Source organism: Sander vitreus, chromosome 12 (assembly GCF_031162955.1).
Source record: "Sander vitreus isolate 19-12246 chromosome 12, sanVit1, whole genome shotgun sequence".
Taxonomy (NCBI): domain Eukaryota; kingdom Metazoa; phylum Chordata; class Actinopteri; order Perciformes; family Percidae; genus Sander; species Sander vitreus.
Window position 1 is genome coordinate 30,518,454 of NC_135866.1, and position 12,742 is coordinate 30,531,195.

At 43.4% G+C, this 12,742-nt stretch overlaps 1 protein-coding gene across 1 annotated transcript in view; it reads left to right on the forward strand.

Moving 5' to 3' along the window:
- Positions 1-992: 992 nt before the first annotated feature.
- The window catches only part of phb2a (prohibitin 2a), a 21,289-nt gene continuing 9,539 nt past the window's right edge, over positions 993-12,742 (forward strand). The window contains exons 1-5 of the mRNA XM_078265133.1: positions 993-1,084; positions 2,365-2,494; positions 5,947-6,031; positions 7,606-7,685; positions 9,941-10,125. Of these exons, the coding sequence (XP_078121259.1) occupies positions 1,064-1,084; positions 2,365-2,494; positions 5,947-6,031; positions 7,606-7,685; positions 9,941-10,125 (501 nt within the window). The 5' untranslated portion in view covers positions 993-1,063. The remainder of the gene's footprint in view (positions 1,085-2,364; positions 2,495-5,946; positions 6,032-7,605; positions 7,686-9,940; positions 10,126-12,742) is intronic.

The following is a 12,742-nucleotide window of genomic DNA, read 5'->3' on the forward strand; positions in this document are numbered from 1 at the left end:
GTGTGTGTCAGTCTGCATGGTAAGGTGCTCTAAGAGGGTGTGTGTGTGTGTGTGTGTGTGTGTGTGTGTGTGTGTGTGTGTTTGTCAGTATGCATGGTAAGGTGCTCTAGGAGGGGTGTGTGTGTGTGTGTGTGTGTGTGTGTGTGTGTGTCAGTCTGCATGGTAAGGTGCTCTAAGAGTGTGTGTGTGTGTGTGTGTGTGTGTGTGTGTGTGTGTGTGTGTGTGTGTGTGTGTCAGTCTGCATGGTAAGGTGCTCTAAGAGAGGGTGTGTGTGTGTGTGTGTGTGTGTCAGTCTGCATGGTAAGGTGCTCTAAGAGTGTGTGTGTGTGTGTGTGTGTGTGTGTGTGTGTGTGTGTGTGTGTGTGTGTGTGTGTGTGTGTGTGTGTGTGTGTGTGTGTGTGTGTGTGTCAGTCTGCATGGTAAGGTGCTCTAAGAGTGTGTGTGTGTGTGTGTGTGTGTGTGTGTGTGTGTGTGTGTGTGTGTGTGTGTGTCTGCATGGTAAGGTGCTCTATGAGAGGGTGTCATGGTGGTAGTGCAAATAAGTCCAATAGTGCGAGGATAAAGTCTAGAGACCAGCATTAAATATGGACAATATAGGAGAATAATGTAGATATAGTAATAATAATTATTTAAAAAATAATAATAATAAAAAAAACAGTAAATAACCAATGTAAACATCCATTAGTAGAAGAAAAAACACAGTGGCCTGCATTAAAAGGTTGAGAGCAGTGAAAGGGAGCAACAAAAGCCTCAAATAAATTGTCAAAAGCGTCAAAAAAGCATCAAAACCGTAAAAAATGGGGTCAAAAAGCATTAAAAACTGCATCATGTACTTTATATTTTAGTATAGAAGTATATGTTAAAGTACATCACTTTGTAACAGACAACAATTAACTCATTCTTTATCATACACGGTAAGAAATAAGCTATTTCCAAATCAAACGCCACATTTGTGGAATCCTACATTTCCCATGCTGCCCAGCGCACACGGAAGTACGTCATCAAGCGTGACCTTGCCGTGCGTACTTTTTCACTGGTTTTCTGACAGACGAAGAGGACGAGCATGGCAAATAAAGATCCCGGTGTAAGTGTTTCTTTTTCAGCTTTGAATGATTTAAAAAATCACATTCCTGCCTTCAGTTCGGTTACACCGATCTGTCGTTTGCAGCTCTTCGCTCGCCGGTTCGTGACATAATTAGCATTTAGCGTTTTTAAAACGACAAGTCATCCACGTGAATCAGGCTGAATGTGATGTAGCTAAGCTAACGTTAGCTAACAGTTACAGTCAATGTTCGCTAAGTTGTGTTCTTAAAGCCTCAGGTCAAATATGAAGACTGATACTGAAGGAGGATGCTTTTTTTTTAAAAATCTTAATGTCGGTTAGCTTACATTTCACAAACCAATGTCTGTAGTAAGCCTTGTTCACTACAGTAATCGAAGATGCCAGTTTCCGTCTAAAAGTCTAACAAATGAATATTCACTCGCTCATTGATAAATGTACACGCATTATAAATGAATGTTTTCTGCATATTTAGACTTTTGTAGGATATACACTTGATTCGGCATACACTGTAGTACACTAAGCTGCTCAGCCGTCTCCACAAACATCATTTGTGCCAAGAGTTGCACCTGAATCCGCTTATGTTACACAGCGGTTGGCATCCAGAAATACTACGAGCAACAAATTGGAAAAACTGATATTCTATCAAACTTAATTACGCTTTGTTGTTTATATGTAAGCCGAATGAAAGATTAGACCTCATTAATTAACAACAGATCATCAGTGATGTCTGAATGTGGGATTAATTAGCTTTTGTGCCAGCAAATGTTAAAACAACGAACGTGTGAATGGAGTTTGGTTGTGATGCTGCGACATATGTTAAACGGCGGTTGACCCCCAGAAGTACTACAAGCAAAATGCTGATATTCTATAAAAGTAATTACGCTTTGAGGGGTTATCTGACAGCCGAATTAAAGATTACAGCTCATAAATGTTTAACATATCATTCGTGACGTCTAAATACGTGAGTTATTTGCTTAACTGCTAGCAAATGTTAAAACAACGCTAGATACAGTCCTTGAATAGTCGTTGGGAGGTGTCAACCTTCATGGTTACCCATCCTGTGCAAAGGTCACTCGTGTCTGTTTAATCAGTTTGAACTATTAAGGACTTTTCTGCCGAAATCAGCCATGTTTGTGTGTTTGTCTATTTCATAATGTTTAAATATTTTCTTATGTATGCACCAAACCAAATTCCTCATAAGTGCTACTTATCTGGCAATACATCTTTTTCTGATTCTGTTTATTGGTGCTAAAGTTTATGAGCCGCTTTACCGGTCTGAAAGCGCCGTCTTTGTGTTTCAGGGTCTCCTGCAGCTGCTGCGGCAGATAGCAGCCAGGATGTCGGCAGGATCTCGGGGCGCAGGAATCGGAGTCAAACTGCTGATCGGTGCTGGCGCGCTGGCCTACGGAGTCAAGGAAGCAACATACACAGGTAGTTTACTTTGGCTTTAAAGGAACACGCCGACTTATTGGGACTTTGTCTTATTCCCCGTATCCCCCAGAGTTAGATAAGTCCAGACATACCCTTCTCATCTCCGTGCGTGTCGTACCTCTGTCTAACGCCCCCACCGCTAGCCTAGCTTAGCACAGATCCTGGAGGTAACCGGCTCCATCTAGCCTAGCTTAGCACAGATCCTGGAGGTAACCGGCTCCATCTAGCCTAGCTTAGCACAGATCCTGGAGGTAACCGGCTCCATCTAGCCTAGCTTAGCACAGATCCTGGAGGTAACCGGCTCCGTCTAGCCTAGCTTAGCACAGATCCTGGAGGTAACCGGCTCCATCTAGCCTAGCTTAGCACAGATCCTGGAGGTAACCGGCTCCATCTAGCCTAGCTTAGCACAGATCCTGGAGGTAACCGGCTCCATCTAGCCTAGCTTAGCACAGATCCTGGAGGTAACCGGCTCCATCTAGCCTAGCTTAGCACAGATCCTGGAGGTAACCAGCTCCATCTAGCCTAGCTGAGCACAGATCCTGGAGGTAACCGGCTCCATCTAGCCTAGCTTAGCACAGATCCTGGAGGTAACCGGCTCCATCTAGCCTAGCTTAGCACAGATCCTGGAGGTAACCGGCTCCATCTAGCCTACTGCTCCCAATAAGTGACAAAATAACGCCAACATGTTCCTGTTTACATGTTGTGATTTGTATAGTCACAGCGTGAACAAATAACAAGGTCACATGACACACAGCCATCTTCTAACCGTATACATACTGGGAACTATATTCTCAGAAGGCGAAGCAGCTACTTCTGCTACTTGGGCGGAGTGATATTACTCCAACTCTGAGCGAGCTCTCTGCTCCTCACCACGGGGCTTCTCAGGTGCTGCGAGCAAATCCCTCCGCCCAAGTAGCAGAGGTTTTTTTTTGGCATTTCTTTAAACCAATCACAATCTTCTTGGGCGGCGCTAAGCTACGGCGTCTCTGCTAAATAGTCTCAGGAAGGAACTGGTTTTGGTGGAACATGTGTACGTTCAGAAGTAGTTTTAGGGTACGTTCAAACTGCAGGCAAAAGTGGCCCAAATCTGATATTTTTGGGGTTAAGTGACAACGTCAGGCTTCTTCAGAAGTAGGATGAAGTAGTGCCCAGATTAGACCACTTCATATGTGGTTCTGAATCAGACCCAGGTCTTATTATTATTATTATTATTATTATTATTATTATTATTCATTTATTTTTTAATGCGGCCGCAGTGTGAACAACCAAGGCGGATTTGACGTGACTTTTACGTCAATCTACATCGACATTTGTCACAATAAACGGGCCGCTGGGAGTCAGCCCGAGACACAGACAGTAACATTAAGAACCTGACTAGAACTACAGCAGGGCTGGGCGACGGGGAGAAAATCAGATATCACCATATTCTTGACCAGATACCTCGATATCGATATTGCGGAGATATTCTAAGGTTGACTATTGGGGCTTTAACAAAATATCTTCCACTTAGACTTTAGATCACTAATCATCAGTAATGTGGACATAATGTCTAAGTGGGGAAAAGGCGAATAATAGAACAGCTGGAACAGTCTGGTAGGATCAGAAAAGTACCGTAACGCAGCCTTAAACACCAGGAGAAGACGACACTAATAACTCTCGACCCGTCGACCTGCAGCTTTGTGTTTTTCTGGGTCGACATTTCAACATGTTGTTTTTCTACAGTTCTCGTGACGTTTTTGTCTATTTTATTCCAGTTTTTTTTATTTTTTTTATTATATTTGTTTTTTTTTTGTTTGTTTTTTATTGTTTGTTTTTTGTTTGTTTTTTGTCTCTTTTTCTGATATTTTTTTTACTTTTTTTCCCCAATTTTTTTTTAAACAAGTTTGTCACTTTTTTCAGTATTTTTTATGTTTTTGTCGATTTTTTTAACACTTTTTTTGGTCACTTTTTCTGATGTGTGTTTTCTTCACTTTTTTCCAGGTTTTTTGTTCCCTTTGACGATGTTTTTGATGTTTTTTTTGTCACTTTTACAGGGTTTTTTGGTCACTTTTTTCAGTATTTGTCAATATTTTTGTCGATTTTTATTCCAATTCTTTTGTCACTTTTTTGCCTTTTTTTTTATTGTTTTCGTATTTTTTTTAACACGTTTTTTTTGTCGCTTTTTTCTGATTATACTTTTTTTCCCCAATTTTTGTTAATGTTTTTGTCGATTTTTATTACAGTTCTTTTGTCACTTTTTGGATTTATTATTTATATAATATTTATTTATGTTTTCGTACATTTTTTTTAACAATTGTTGCTTTTACAGATTTTTCAACGTTTGTCTTTTATTCCAGTTCTTTTGTCACTTTTTTAAAGTTTTTTTTTTTTTTTTTTTTTTTTTATGTTTTCGTCTTATTTATTTTTGTAGTTTTTTGTCTCTTTTTCTGATATTTTTTTCACTTTTTTTCTCAATGTTTTTAACACGTTTTTTTGTCGCTTTTTCTGATTTTTTTTTTTCAATGTTTTTGTCGATTTTTATTCCAATTCTTTTGTCACTTTTTGCCTTTTTTAATTTATTTTTATTTTTTTAAATGATGTTTTCGTCATTTTTTTTAACACGTTAATTTGTCGCTTTTTCTGATATTTTCAAAAGGTTTCTACATCAGAAATTTGGGTTTCTTTCAACCAAATTGTCAAAAAATAACGTGGATGGTTCCCTACGACCATTACTCTTCACAAGTAAAGATCAGCTCATTCATTCATTGAATTTGGGCGTTTTATGCAGTTTTATAGCATTTGGAGGAAAAGAAATGATAAAAAAAACGTTAAAGTGACAACAAATGTCGGAAATAGCTTCAAGAACGTGGGGGAAAAACCTCCAAAAAGTCAAAAAAAAGTGCAGGAAAAATGTGACAAAAACATCGGCAAGAAGTGACAAAAAAACAAATAAAAATATCTTTGGGGGAAAGCGACATAAGTGTCGAAAAATGACTAATTATTTGGTCTTTTAGGTAAATGACAGAGTGTGGTCTAGACCTCCTCTATCTGTAAAGTGTCCTGAAATAACTCCTGTTATGAAATGATACTAATCAGGACTGTGGTCATAACTTATTATATATTGTTCTTATTCAATCAGTCAGTTAATGTTATTATGTTAATATTTAATACTCTACTGCACTGTTCAGTCCGTCCCTGCACTGTTCAGTCCGTCCCTGCACTGTTCAGTCCGTCCCTGCACTGCTTACTTTTTCACCATTGCACACACTCTACCATAGCACCTTATCATGGTCATTGCATTTCCTTCGGGATGAATAAAGTATCTGTTTATCTAAATAAAGATGAATTGGAAAAAGACGACCACAACGTTGAAAAAAAAACCCATTTTGACCCAGAAAAATAAAAAGTTGCATGGTCGACGGGACGACAACAGGAGGGTTAAAGGCTTCCTGTCGTGTGTGTGTGTCTTGTAGTTGAAGGAGGACAGCGAGCGATCATCTTCAACAGGATCGGAGGGATGCAGATGGACACCGTTCTCGCCGAAGGACTCCACTTCAGGTCTGAATATAAACACACATACCCAGGATATCTCTTTAGTTTTCTGGCTTCACTAATCCTTCCTTGCGTCCGCAGTCACTCGGTAAATCAATGTATTGTACGATGTATCCAGCCAATGTATAAGCTTCGTTTAATCTGTTACCGACGTTGTACCGCTCACGGTGTTTCCGCACGGAGGCTCATTACTGTCGCACACCGGGCTGACGCTGCTGCAGTGCAGAGACGCTGCTGGCGACGCATGCCAATGGAGACTGATTACAAAATGAAGGGAGCGTAAATAGTGAGGGGCTACTACTGGAAATTGGATTTAAGGCCGCCCCGATTTTACATGAATGAAGTGCACGTTTAATTAAGACAGGTCGCTGCAGAACTGTGGAGGAAGACGTGTTGGACACCCAACAGAAACTCTGTTACTGTGTCTCAATTAGGACACTTACGGGAGTGAAAAAGCATTTAAAAAAACTGCCAAATGCGTCAAAAAATGGTTGAAAGGGCGCCCGGTTAGCTCAGTCGGTAGAGCGGGCGCCCATATATAGAGGTTTACTCCTCGACTCCGACCTGCGGCCCTTTGCTGCATGTCATTCCCCCTCTCCCCTTTCATGCTGTCAAATAATGCCCTAAAAATACTGGAGATATATGGAGTGAAGTCGCCTAGTCTGTGCAACCCCTGTAAGATGACCTTGAGTGCTATGAAAGGCGCCCATAAATAAAATGTATTATTATTATTATATATTATATGCAGGGGGTACGTGTCCCCCTAGAGGTACTCTGGAGGACTGCAGGGGGTACGTGTCCCCCTAGGGGTACTCTGGAGGACTGCAGGGAGTACGTGTCCCCCTAGAGGTACTCTGGAGGACTGCAGGGGGTACGTGTCCCCCCTAGGGGTACTCTGGAGGACTGCAGGGGGTACGTGTCCCCCTAGAGGTACTGTGGAGGACTGCAGGGGGTACGTGTCCCCCCTAGAGGTACTGTGGAGGACTGCAGGGGGTACGTGTCCCCCTAGGGTTAACAGCAGCAGGCAGGAGACCCCGTGTTGCACACGGCGGCGAGGGCACACTCAAAAAACTGTCTGTCGGTGTCTGTGACACGTACCCCCTGCAGTCCTCCACAGTACCCCTAGGGGGGACATGTACCCCCTGCTGTCCTCCACAGTACCCCTAGGAGGGGACACGTACCCCCTGCAGTCCTCCACAGTACCCCTAGGGGGGACACGTACCCCCTGCAGTCCTCCACAGTACCCCTAGGGGGGACACGTACCCCCTGCAGTCCTCCACAGTACCCCTAGGGGGGACACGTACCCCCTGCAGTCCTCCACAGTACCCCTAGGGGGACACGTACCCCCTGCAGTCCTCCACAGTACCCCTAGGGGGACACGTACCCCCTGCAGTCCTCCACAGTGCCCCTAGGGGGACACGTACCTCCATTTGAGAACCCCTGGACTAGACTAACTGTATAAGATAGAGGCCAGTGGTGATTCTCTCCACGTCCGTTCCTCTCTTAATAATCACTATGGATGGATTGTATGAAAGAAAGAAATGAGCTTCTCTGTTGTTGTTGTTGTTGTTGTTGTTCAGGATGCCCTGGTTCCAGTATCCCGTCATCTATGACATCAGAGCCAGACCCAGAAAGATCTCCTCACTCACTGGAAGCAAAGGTCAGTCTCTGTCTCTCTGTCTGTCTCTCTCTCCGTCTCTCTGTCTCTCTCTCTCTCTGTCTCTCTCTCTCCCCCTCTTATGTGTATTTGCATATCCAAATGTTCAGAACAAATTCAGTTTTCTGTAAACGTGACGCCCAAATCTGTCCCAGATGTGTAAAGAGATATTTTGGCCCTAAAGCTGAAAAGTTGGTGGTTTTTCTCCAACCTCTTGAGACAACAAACCTACTCTCAATTGTTTTGGCGCTTGAAATGAGTTTACAAAAGTCTTGGCTTCACAAAAAATAGCTTAATATATTAATAAAATGGTAAATAAATAGGTGTGTATATATCTTATATCTTCACCCTAAAAATCCACATTGAATCGTGATAGTTTCTGAATCGTGCACTCCTATAAATAAACGTCTAAATGAAAATGTTGTAATATCCCTTTTTTACGTCCTTTCTTCTCTACGTACTTCCGTTCTTCTTTCCTTCTTCCCTCCTTAGAGCCTAACTCTCGCCACAATGCAACCTAGGGTCTTGTTGTGAATGTACCTGAGTCAAACTCTCGTTTAAAAGCCTATTTAGGACAGAAACGCCACTTTTAAGATGGACCGTATTCCTGGTTTTTGGGTCAAATGGTCTTCTGAATGGGAGAGCTAGGGAGCGCTACGATGCTAGCCTCAAAATATCTGTTTAAACCTCTAAGAAGGCTCCACACAACATGAAGTATCACCAGGGACTCTACACCTTAATGGAAGTGTTGACTCTGTCTCTCGCTCTCTGTCTCTCGCTCTCTGTCTCTCGCTCTCTGTCTCTCGCTCTCTGTCTCGCGCTCTGTCTGTCTCGCGCTCTGTCTGTCTCGCGCTCTGTCTGTCTCGCGCTCTGTCTCGCTCCTTCTCTGTCTCGCTCTCTCGCTCTCTCTGGTTCGTGCTGGCTCTCTGTCTCGCTCGCTCTCTGTCTCGCTCGCTCTGTCTCGCTGGCTCTCTGTCTCGCTCTGTCTCGCTGTCTCGCTCTGTCTGGCTCGCTCGCTCTGTCTCGCTCGCTCGCTCTGTCTCGCTCGCTCGCTCTGTCTCTCTCTCGCTCTGTCTCGCTCTCTCGCTCTGTCTCGCTCGCTCGCTCTGTCTCGCTCGCTCGCTCTGTCTCGGTCTCTCTCTCTGTCTCTGTCTCTCTCTCTCTCTCTCTGTCTCTGTCTCTCTCTCTCTGTCTCTCTCTCTCTCTCTCTCTCTCTCTCTCTCTCTCTCTCTCTCTCTCTCTCTCTCTCATCACCACTAAATGCCTAACCTTAACCCTTACCCTCACCCTAACCAGAACCTCATTCTAACCCTAATCCTAAAACCAAGTCTTAACCCTCAAACAGCCCTCTAACCTTGTGGGGTCCAGCATTTTGCCCCCACAAAGCTGTCCGGACCCCACAAGTATACTGGACTCCCGGTTTTTGGACCCTACAAATATAGTTAAACACACACACACACTTGGATATATTGCAGGTAACGTAGAAACAGTCTCCATTAAAGAGTTTGTCCACCAGAGAGCGCCGAGTCAGTGAAATATCTCCAACACTGGGACGTTTATTCACTTTCCTTTCACAAAAATCCAAACAGTGTTTGTTAATGTTACTCATTTGGGATTTGAGGCCTTTTTTAAACACTCAAATTATTCACACTTGCTTCAGAAACCCAGCATTTGTGCCGATGTAATTAAAACACAGACTAGGGCTGCACAACATCGAGAGACTTTCTGTCATTCTTTTTATATTCAACTCAATGTTCAGAGGTGAGAGAATGATATACACACACATACATATATATACATACATACACACACGTACGTACAGACGCACATACACACACACATATATATACACATATACACACACACACACACATATATTAAGGAACAAGCATGTTGTTGTATTTGAGCAGAACTGAGAACACTTTCATATTTATCACATTTAATATTCAGCTGTGTGTTTACGTTTTTTTAAGTTTCTTCAGTTTTTTTTAAAGTTTTTGTCGCTTTTTAGAAACGTTTTTCTGTCTGTCCTCAGAATATACATACACACATACATACATACGTGCATGCATACACGCATACATACATATACACATACACAATACGTGCATACATACACAATACGTGCATACATACACAATACGTGCATACATACATGCACGCATATACACGCATACGTACACACATAGATACACAATACACACACACACACACACAGAGTTGTAACCAGATGGTCCCCTGTCCCCCGTCCCTCCCAGACCTCCAGATGGTGAACATCTCTCTGCGTGTCCTGTCGCGGCCCCTGGCGTCCAACCTGCCAATCCTCTACCAGCAGCTGGGACAGGACTACGACGAGCGCGTCCTGCCGTCCATCGTCAACGAGGTGCTGAAGAGCGTCGTGGCGAAGTTCAACGCCTCGCAGCTCATCACCCAGAGAGCACAGGTACCAAAACGCTGAACGCAACGAGTAGAGAGAGGCGCCTCCCAGCTTCAGAACATGTTTACGTACGTCTACATTCAGTGGTGTTGTAGCTATTCCGTATCAAAATGATGCCGTTTTTCCATTACATGGTACCTGCTCGACTCTACTCGCCTCGCCTCACTGTGCATCCGTTTCCCGTTGCAGATGTTAGTACCGCCTCAGCGTGGCTGGTCGTTATATGCCGTCTCGACGCAAACACCATCGCACAAGTATAAACATCAGGCCACTTGAGCTTGTTTTCCAGTTCTGTGGAGGCTCCACGCAGAGCTTTCTCCGTAGCCTATGTAAGTGGCCTGATGTTTATACTTGTGTGCTGGTGCGTGCGTCGATCCGGCCACGTGTGTGTGTACGTGGCTACGGCGAAAGCTCTGCCTGGAGCCTCCGCAGAACTGGAAAACAAGCGGCGCCGCAGGAAACTGCCGTGACCTAACACGACACACAGAACGTGGAAGGTGTATTGTACTAAAGAAAGTACCTGTTAGCAGGTACCAGGTACTTTTTTTCGTAATGGAAAACCAAAAAAGGCGAGTAGAGAAGAGGCGAGTCGAACAGGTACCGCGTAATGGAAAAGCGCCATTAGAGCCACTGCCCCAGCAATAGAATTAGGTTATGGTTATCGCTTTTTTTGACGTTTTTGGGCGCGTTTTTCCTATGATGTCTGAGGAATTTCTTTTCCTGTCTTCTTAAGGACTTTATGTCAACCAAACTAAGTGAGAAGACTATATGACATGCTATAATACAGTCAGATATTTTACTTTTTTGATTAAAAGCATATCAATTAACTATGTTGGCCCTTGATGTGATTGTTTTCCAGTGTGGCCCTTAGTGAAGTTGAGTTTGACCCCCCCCCCGGGTTAGGGAATGCATTATGTCAATGACAGGTCCCCACAAAGATAGTGAAGTGTGTGAGAATCGGGGAAAATAAACACTACTTATGGTTTCTTGAATGATATCAAATAAGATGAAACAGCAACAGACTAGATGTGGTTAAAAAAAAAAACTGCTGTTTGGTCTCAGCTAAAGCTGGGACTCCAACAAACCCTCCACACGCTGAGAGAGGCTCCTTCCAGCTTTAGAACATGTTCACGTACGTCTACGTCCAGTAACATTATACACAGGTACCAAACGCTGAACACAAGTAGGGATGCACCCACTGGGCTATTATGGGCTGGCAGGGTGACTAAGGCCGTGTTCAGACAGTTCAGTCGGTCGTCAGACGGTCCAGCAACAACGCAGGTCTTTCCATTCATTTTGAATGGCGGTGGTGGTCACCAAAGGGAATTACCCACAGTTCAAAGCGTTGTGACGTTTACTGCGGAGACCGTAGGGAAATCTGGAAATTACAAAAGGTAAACGGCACGACACACGACCACGGAGCAGACCAGCCTGTCGTCCAGCTCGTAAAACAAGAGCCTGAAAACGTGGAATCAGGCAGCCGTCTCCTGGGCCTCGGCCGTGTGGAAAGCAACAAAAAATGAAAATTCCCAAACTACAAAGTGTCAGCGACATCTTTTGTTATTAAACATCGCCAAGGTAACATGAGATCTGGTGAAGTGCTGTCCCAATCCCATTTCTCCCTATCTGAGCCCATGTGGCCTCACACACACACTCACTCAGCACCGGAGATCAGTTCAGTCTGAGTCTTTAGTCCTCAGGGCTCACTTTGGGATTGAGCCACTGTCTAGCTAGCTGTCTGGATTGACCCTGCAGAGATCTGAGGAGCAGTCCTCACAAATCCACCGGAGGTTAGAACGCCAACACGGAGACGGAGGAAGGGGATGCACATCCGGCCGACATTTGGGGCAATCCCAGAACGTCGTGGATGTCGGCTATCCGGATACTTGCGCTGCTTGTCTGCATGTAAGGCAGTAAACAGGAGATCTGCCAACTATCCCTTTAAGTTAGCAGCTAACGCTAGGGCTAGCTTGATGGCGCAACGCTGAACGAGATAATTCTAGGGTCGCAAAGGCTCCAGGTAACCTCGCTGACGTGAAAACACAGTGGGAGGGTCAGTTTAAGATGGAAACACAGACAGCAGCCAACAACTAACTGAGGGGGAGGGGGGACTAGGGGCCCCTAGTTAACAAGGTTGGGCTCTTTCTGAAGTTTCTGCTGCTTTTAGCCTTTTTTGGGGTTTTTGTCGCCTTCTTAAAACTCTTGTTGTCTTCCTGTCGACCTGCAACTTATTGTTTCTGAGTCAATCTTGACTTTATCAACATTTTGGTCGTCAGTTATGACACTTGTGTGGCTTTCCCCGATGTTTTTATCACTTTATACGTTTTCGACTTTTTTTATTTTTAGCCTTTTTGAAGTTTCTGTGGGTTTTTCCCCCAAATTTGGTTCAACATTTTTGTCACTTTTTGTTTTTTACATTTTTGTCTTTTTTTTTTTTTACATTTTTGTCTTATTTATTTTTTATACATTTTTATCTTTTCTTTTTTTTTACATTTTTGTCTTTTTTTTTTTTTTTTTACTATTCTGTCACTTTTTTTTATACATTTTTATCGTTTTTTACATTTTTGTCTTTTTTTTTACATTATCTTTACATTTTTGTCACTTTCTTGACAAATGTCACTAT